The sequence below is a fragment of the Protobothrops mucrosquamatus genome, unplaced genomic scaffold (genome assembly GCF_001527695.2).
Source record: "Protobothrops mucrosquamatus isolate PMUCROS unplaced genomic scaffold, P.Mucros_1.0 scaffold108, whole genome shotgun sequence".
Classification (NCBI taxonomy): Eukaryota; Metazoa; Chordata; class Lepidosauria; order Squamata; family Viperidae; genus Protobothrops; species Protobothrops mucrosquamatus.
Window position 1 is genome coordinate 65686 of NW_015386480.1, and position 7846 is coordinate 73531.

General features: G+C 47.5%; 1 protein-coding gene across 1 annotated transcript in view; it reads left to right on the forward strand.

Moving 5' to 3' along the window:
• The window catches only part of LOC107284615 (heat shock factor protein 3), a 54507-nt gene that overhangs the window by 22931 nt on the left and 23730 nt on the right, over nt 1-7846 (forward strand). The window contains exons 7-9 of the mRNA XM_015812706.1: nt 891-972; nt 1225-1367; nt 2428-2661. Coding sequence (XP_015668192.1) covers nt 891-972; nt 1225-1367; nt 2428-2661 — 459 coding nt within the window. The remainder of the gene's footprint in view (nt 1-890; nt 973-1224; nt 1368-2427; nt 2662-7846) is intronic.

Sequence of the window (7846 nt, forward strand, 5' to 3'; positions counted from 1 at the left end):
GATTGGGTATTCAAAGTTTCAAATTTAGCAGAAATGGCTAAGATTTCTGCCTATGTGAAGGATTATTCACAAGAAAGATATATTTTGGTTTGGAGAAGATGGATAGATTATATTGAGAGTAAATATGGAACTAAAAAGTTTCATTTGTTTTTTGAGTAAACCTTAGAGTGTTAATGTAGTTTATTATTATTTATAATTACTAATAAGATGTTATAATTATGGTGTTTAATATGTTTGTTTAAAAGAGAGTTAAAGGATGTTATAGATTTGTTAATCTAATAGTGATTAATGTTAGACAGAGTATGGTTATTGTATTGTTAACCCTGTGATTGGCTCTGGGAAGTCGGGGGAGGGGGAGGGGAAGGTGGGGTTTGGGGAGGGGGGGAGGTATATTGTAAAACTTTTATAAAATTTTCAATTAAAAAAACAAACAAAAAAACCCGTAATCCTCCAATCAGTTTGGTAGCTGTAAAGGGGTAAACAATATTTGATTCATCAGGGCTGCTTTCTAAATCAGGATAGATATACAGCAAAATTAAGAAGTTGCATTAAGACCGTTGTAATCAAATGAACATTTTTTCAGTTTGTCCCATGTCTTAAAAAGCATCCTTCAGAAGCATGCAAATGTTAATTTATTTGTTTCTTTTAAAAAGGGAGTAAAGATTCCCTCTGCAAATTTATTTTCTTGGACTGTTTAGATGTCTGAGAGGTGAAAAACTCAAGTTGATCAAAGCCTGTTTTTGTTTTTACCAAGCCATTTCTCTAGTGATGATTTTCTTACTGGGGAATACTTCCATTACGTGCATGCAGTGGTTTCTGCATACAAATCTTTGCAGCTCACCTGTCCAACCACCTACATAGCAATAGAGCTCTCTGTGTTTTTCTCCCAGGCCTTTGGCTGATGCTTCAGACTCTTCGCCTGCAAAATACACCCACCAGTACATGCACATTCCCGTGGAAGACTGTGAAACTGTAAGATTTGTTTTGTTTTGTTTTTCTCCTTTATCCTCCTAAGGCAGTTTATGTTGAATTAATTCTAGCTTATTTGGTTATAAAACTACCTCTTAATAATGCTTGTAATTTTTTTTAATGATGTATTTCAGTTTCACTAGGAATTCTCCTAATTGCCAGAGCAATAATAGTTTTACTATTCTAACAATTGTCTGAATAAGAAAAACGATGATAAGGGTGTTGGATACACTGCTGGTTTCTTTGTGCCCTTAGACAGCCCTTTCAGAGCATGGCCCAGGCTGCCAAGACTCCATTATCATTCGTGACATCACAGATGCTCAAGAGGAAGCAGAGGACGCAGAAGATGCTGCCCCAGAGAAGCTGTTGGCACTGGTGCACTCCAGTCATGGAAGTTGGTGAGGTTATAGATATTCAGATGTTTTTACGGAGAGACAGCACTGAAACTGAGGCAGGCTACTTCACTATAAGTGATCGAAGTGCTGAATATTTTTACCCTAGAGGTGTCGCCAGGATATGTCTATATAGCTTTGCTCCGTAAAATCTTTATTTGAGATCTGGTTACTGCTATGTTCCTGGGGAGGAAAAATAGAATTGGGAATTAGTCTTAAAAGTAGATATTTGATGGCTTTTTGACAGCTTGGTTTATACAGCTAAGAGGATGAGAGTTTGTGGCATTTGTGGGTGTATGAAACCAGATTAAGCACTCTGAAGTTGAACATTGTCAGTCATGGTTTGTTAGGATCTCCAAGGCTTCTCCCAGCTCTGCTAGGTTCAGATCTTGAACCTAGGGCGCAATTACTTAGATGTGGGCTTGGCCCAAAAGGTGCCCCTAATGCTTGACGAAAATGGAGATAGCAGCTTCTCAAAAGGCAAATTTATGTCGTGCTGAGAGTGTTGGGAATAGATTTAGAAGGAATGGGGCTTTCCTAATTAAAACCTTCCTTTTAGGGCATTTCATAGAGTGTAGTGATATGCATTGGATTCTATTTTAAAGGAGAATTAAAGGCAAAGATGCCCTCAAATCTTTGGTGACGGCATCCATGCAGTATTACAGAAGAAGTTTGCTTTTATCTCCTTATGGAATGTTCTTTCAAGTTCCCAGTCCAGTCAATGATATTCAAATTCATATGTGGGTCCCCAGACGAGTATGAACCAACACTGATCTTGCTTAGATTCTAAGATCAATCCATACCATTAGGGACTCTGGGAAAGGAAATCAACATGCTGTTAGAAAAGGATGCAAAACCACTTCTGTAGCCCTGCCAAGAAAACTGTATGGATGCTGTGATTTGATTCAAGAGTCTCTTTGCTCTTTTAAAATGGATAGATGCCAGCAGTGCAGGGTTCCCGTTGGAAAAAAAGAGGGTTCTCTCCACTTTGGGCTGCTGTGGGAGGTGCTTTGCTACTTGACTTCACCGTTTGGAGAAAGTGAAAGTTCACCCTGTGTGTTTTCAGGAAGGCTCCTGTGCCCACCAGAGAAAGAATTCCCACTTGTGGAGTATTAGAGACCTCAAAGCCAGAACTGTCCCAAGGCGACCATTCGGTTCAGCTCACGGATGGCTCCCTCCAGTCTTGTGCTGTGAAGTTGCAGACTCCACGGGTCACTGCTAATGAAGAAGCTGCAGCAGTGATCGATTCCATCATGAATGAAAACCAAACAACGGCATCGAGTGACTCTTTCCTTCACAGGTGTGTCTACTTTCAGAGAGGCAACACCTAGCAGGATTATCCCCTGCCACAGAACTATGGCATTGAAGGAGGTTAGTCTCTTCCTTGCCATCCATGACAAGTACCTGCCTGGCATCAGACAGCACCCCCCCCCCCCTTTCCAAGAAAGTTGGTTCTACTGTTTATTAATGAAACCCTTGTTTTTTCCCTTTGTTTCTGGAGCTGCTGCCTCTCACTCTTCAGCCTGCCTTAGAAAGGGAATGGATTTCTGGGTATTTCTGTCGAGCAGCAGCTGTAAATCCCTTGCTCGATTCTTGCTCCTTATTTCTCCAGCATAAACTGCTGTGAAAGAAACCCTTGCTTCTCATCCTCCCTTTTACCTAGGTGATCTTACTGTATGGCATGAAAATGAGATGTAAATCTAGTAAACTAAAGGCCTCCTTGTCAACCATCTCATTTGCCACATTCAACAAAAGAAACTCCCAGCTCTTTAAAACTAGCCTTATTGAAAGATCCGTCTAGGCACGGCAGAAACAAAGTCAGTTCTGGGATTTTCCTTTGAAAATTCCCACAGGTAAAACCCCTTTTCCGCCTCTGAGCCACCCATAGTTCATACTTCACCAATTGAATTCAGTTCTTTCATTATGGGAAAGCAGTTCCATAATGCTCAACATTTCTCATAACTTGACCTTGGTGGATAACATCTCACTGGCAACAGCAGGCACTCATGCATTCTAGAGCCTCCCCCCTCCCTAGGAATTCACCCCCCCTCCCATTTCTGTTTGGCAAAATGTGAGCCGGAATCGGGTGCAGGCAATGAGGGAGCCGAGTCAGTTTTGAGATGCTGACCCTCCAGAAGAATGATAGTCCTGGGAGATAAAACACAATGCTGCACACATCATTAGATATTGCTGCCAGGTCTCCCTACTGGGGTCAACATGGAAGTTCGGCATGAAATTTGCACACTAACTTAGCTACCCTCACATCTGTCGCTGCCACCCATTCTGCATCAGCTAAAGGGTAGCCTTTCCATAATACCAAATATTGCAGTTTCCCCTGTTGTACCGGGAACTGAGAATTTCTGTAAGGACCTGCCTCAGTTAAGCCTTCCAAGAAAGCGGAACTCTTGAAACTTGCACCTTCTCCAACACTGGAGATGGATAATCCACTAATGGGTTAACTTAATCTTCCTGCCCAATCAGATCAAGTCAGCCAAACTTGCCACGCCTGTCCTGGGCCTGTTTTCCCAGTTTCGACTTGATCTTGCCCAGAACAGACGTGCATGTTTGGCTCACAGGCAGGTAGATCTTAACCTATTAGTGGATTATCCATTAGTCTTCTAATAACTTTAATAACTTCCAATAGCTTCTAGCCCTCAGAGTAGCACTGGGACCAGCGCTCCTCTAGAGGACTCTGCCTTTATCTGATCCCCATTGGGATTCAGCAACAAGCGGAGGCTTCTGTTTCTCCCTTCCCTTTCCAGCACAGCGCTGTTACAAATTCCCTCCCCCATTCCTCCCAGCCCACCCTCGGCGTCGGAGCTTTTCTTTCCCTTTCTTCCTAGCTCAGCGCTGGGCAATTTCCCCCCCCTCCTTCCTCCAGCTCAGCTCGTGGTCAGAGCTTGCGGCTGCAGCTCCGACAGCCTTACAGCGTTCGGATTAGCCTCATGGAGGCTGCAGGGCCTCGGCTTGCAAATTATCGCACCGGAGGCTTCCAGCGTTCTTGAAACGCCGTCAATCAGCTGGGGAGGCCGTTTCACCCCGTCTCTCTCTGAGGATCGTGCGTCCGATTGGGTGAGCATTGCAGCCATTCGGAGGCTGCAGGGTGGGTGGGTGTGGGAAGGAATTTCCACCCGAATTCTTTCGTTAGCCTTCCTTTAAGGGGCATCTCCCCTTCATTGTACAAGCCCCTGGAAAAGATTTCATCTAGGTAGAGGGCCCAGGCCTTGACAGGAGCCCACCAGTTACGGCCGCCATCTTGGAGGCTTCGTCATCCTCCCAGGCTGCCATTTTGAAGGCTCCTCGTGCTACAGCCCAAGGTCTTACTGAGGCCTTTTTCTGATCAAGGCCCTTCTCGGGTTCCTGGTATTCAAGGTTTCCCTGGGATCTTTCTCCTGTCATTCCTGGAAACTCCTTTGGTGGCATTCGCCCTTCCTCTCTCATTCCTTGCATAGGCCCAATTAATTTAATTGGGCCCTCTGGTGTCTCCAGTCCTGGTCACCACTTGGCTAGCTGATTACAGTAATTCCCAGCCTCTGACTCTGTATTAGTTGCCATCTTTTTGCATTGCTGGCCTGGCAACACAGCAAGCCTCACTAGCAGGCCGCAATCCACCCTCTAGGGGGAAATCATAGCGGCTGCAAGTAGAACTGGTTTTTTGGATACCTCCGGTTCGGTGACCGGGGGGGGGGGTAGGGCAGTTCTTACCAGCCGTTGCCCTACACCCTTATTAGCCAATTTGATCCTTTTCCCAGGGGTACCTTCTCGTGCACCTGAAGATTTTATACCAGCATGGAGGATAACACAGCCTCCCAATCCAAGGACGCCTCCCCTCCTTCCTCTGTCCGGAAAAGGCACAGGTCCCCTAGCCAAGAGGCTGCTGGTAGGATCTCAGCCAAGGTCAAACCCAAGGCTGTCTCTGGGGGAGAAACCTCCAAATTGGTTGAAAAACAGGCCAGCAGGAGACACCAGGCATTGGAAAAAGAGTTTTCAAAGGCTCAAAAACAGGCCAGGGCCGAGACTGCACAAACTAAATACACCTTTTTCGACTTGCCTCTCGGTCTCTCTTCTTCTGCCCAGGGTGTCTGGTCTCCGGTAGAGGCTTCTACTTCCTCTGGTCAGCCCAGGCTGGAACCTGACGCACATACATTCAGGTCTCCGACCACCCCACGGGTCCAGCAGACCCCAGAAGCCACCCTCACGCCCACAGCCGCGGGTCTCAGAGAGGAGGAGTCTGCGCTTCCTCTTCTAGAGGATAGGCTCCAGGTCCTGGTGGCTCAGGTGGCGGAGAGGGCCCTTGCGACCAGGTCTCCACTGGTAACCAGGGCAGATTCCTTGCTTTCCCTTCCTCTTTCTCGCCCAGCTCATCAGAGCTCTCACAATCCTCCCTCCCCCTCCCATTCCTCCTATAGTGGGGTCTCACTAACCCCGGAGCAGGAGCAGGCGCTTGACGCTTCGTGGTCGGTCGGAGGAGGAAGCGGCCCCGGATCCGCCCCCGTTCGGCGGTCTATTTAATCCATCTCTCTTTCTACCCCTGCTTCGCAAGCCTAGTTCTGCAGCGCATGTGGGACCTGACTGGTCCGCTCCAGCGACAACTGCAACGGATTCAGAGGTGGACCCCGTTTTCGTCGAACCGGTAGTCACACAACACCATGTCCCCTGTCCACCATTATTCCTCAATGCAGTTAAGAAGCAATGGGCTTCCCCGGGCACCTTTCCTCTTCCAGGTGGCAACGATAAAAAGTTGTTTAGCATGGCCTCAGATTTAGCAGAGGCACTGGACGTGCCCATGGTGGATGAGCCCCTGTCCCACCTTTTCTCCCCTACAAATATTTCAGGAGATATGTCTGAGGCCTTAAAAACTGAAGAACGCAGATCAGAACTGGCGTTTAGGAGGACACACCAGGCGGCGGCGTGGTCTATTAGGGCTTCTACTTCAGCCTCGTTTTTCACTAGGTCCGCCCTCATCTGGCTTCATCAGCTCCAGGCCAAGATCCCACCGGACGATATCCGTACACATCAGGACCTGAGCAAGTTAGTGGCCGCGACGGAATACGCTTCCGATGCGACTCTACACGCTGCACGGTTTTCCTCCAGGTCCTTGGCGTCCAACGTGACTGCCCGCCGCATGCTATGGCTAAGACATTGGCAGGCAGATGCCAAGTCCAAGTGGTGTTTGGCAGCAGCCCCATACCAGGGTAGCAAATTATTCGGGGATGCCTTAGCCCCGTTTCTGACTGAGAATAAGGATAAGAAGAAGATTCTGGCCCACCTTAACAAACGGTCCGATAGGCAGACCAATCCTTATAACCGTAGATAGTTCTTTCGATCTGCTCCTACTCCTTCGACCACACAACCTTCACGACCCTTCACTCCCAGACAAGACCGGTCGATAGACCGGCCTCAAGACCCAGGCAACAGTTTCAGTCCAAACGGCCCTTTCGAGGCGGGGGACGTCCCTTCCGCAGGAAGTGACTCCCCAGCAGATCCTCCCATAGGGGGCAGGCTGTCCCTATTTGTCACTCAATGGGAGGTCACCACCACAGACACCTGGGTCCTGGACACCATTCGACACGGTCTATCCCTGGAATTCATTTCCAGTCCACCAAGACGGTTCATTTCTTGCCCCCATTCAAAAAACTTACTAAGGAAAGGTCTTATGCAGGAGGCCATCCGTCACTTATTAGACATAAGGGCCATAGAACCGGTACCTCCGGCTCAACGGGGTCGCGGATTTTACTCCATTCTCTTTGTGGTCCCCAAGACCTCGGGAGGATGGAGAGCAATCTTAGACCTAAAAGGCCTGAACCTTTATCTGGCATACCGAAGGTTCAAAATGCAGACACTTCAGTCCATCTTAGGCAGCATCCGAAAGGGGGACTTTCTAACATCCATAGACCTCACAGAGGCATACTTACACATCCCTATCATTCCCGGCCACCGCCAGTTTCTCAGGTTCAGTTACATGGGGCATCATTATTCAGTTACATGGGGAACATTGCATTTTAATCCCAAAGTACTAAGTATTTATATTTGGAAGCTGGTTTTCCCGGAAGCTCGGAACTTACACACATTCTAGAAGAAGTGAGTCAGCGTGGAGAGGCCAGGCTGCAAAAGAACAAGCTACAAGTTGCCTCAGGAAAGGAAAAGTGGAAATTTAAAGGGACACAAACCTTCACAGGCTGTTGGGACGTGGATGGCTTCGAGGATTGCTTTTGCCTTGTTTTGAGGACTGTTCTTGGCTTGCCCTGGCCCTGAGGACTCCCCCTTCGGACCTGCCTTGCCTTGGGTCCTGTTTTGCTGGACGTCGAGTGGAGCAGGCGGGACGAAAGGAAGTTGCTGTTACTAGAGACTGGCTAACATCATTCTAAGCAAGCTGCTGTTACTAGAGACTGACTACCATTGCTCTAGGCAAGTCGCTGTTACTAGAGACTGACTAACATTGTCTTAGGCAAGTTTCTGTTATCAGAGATTGACTACCATTGTCT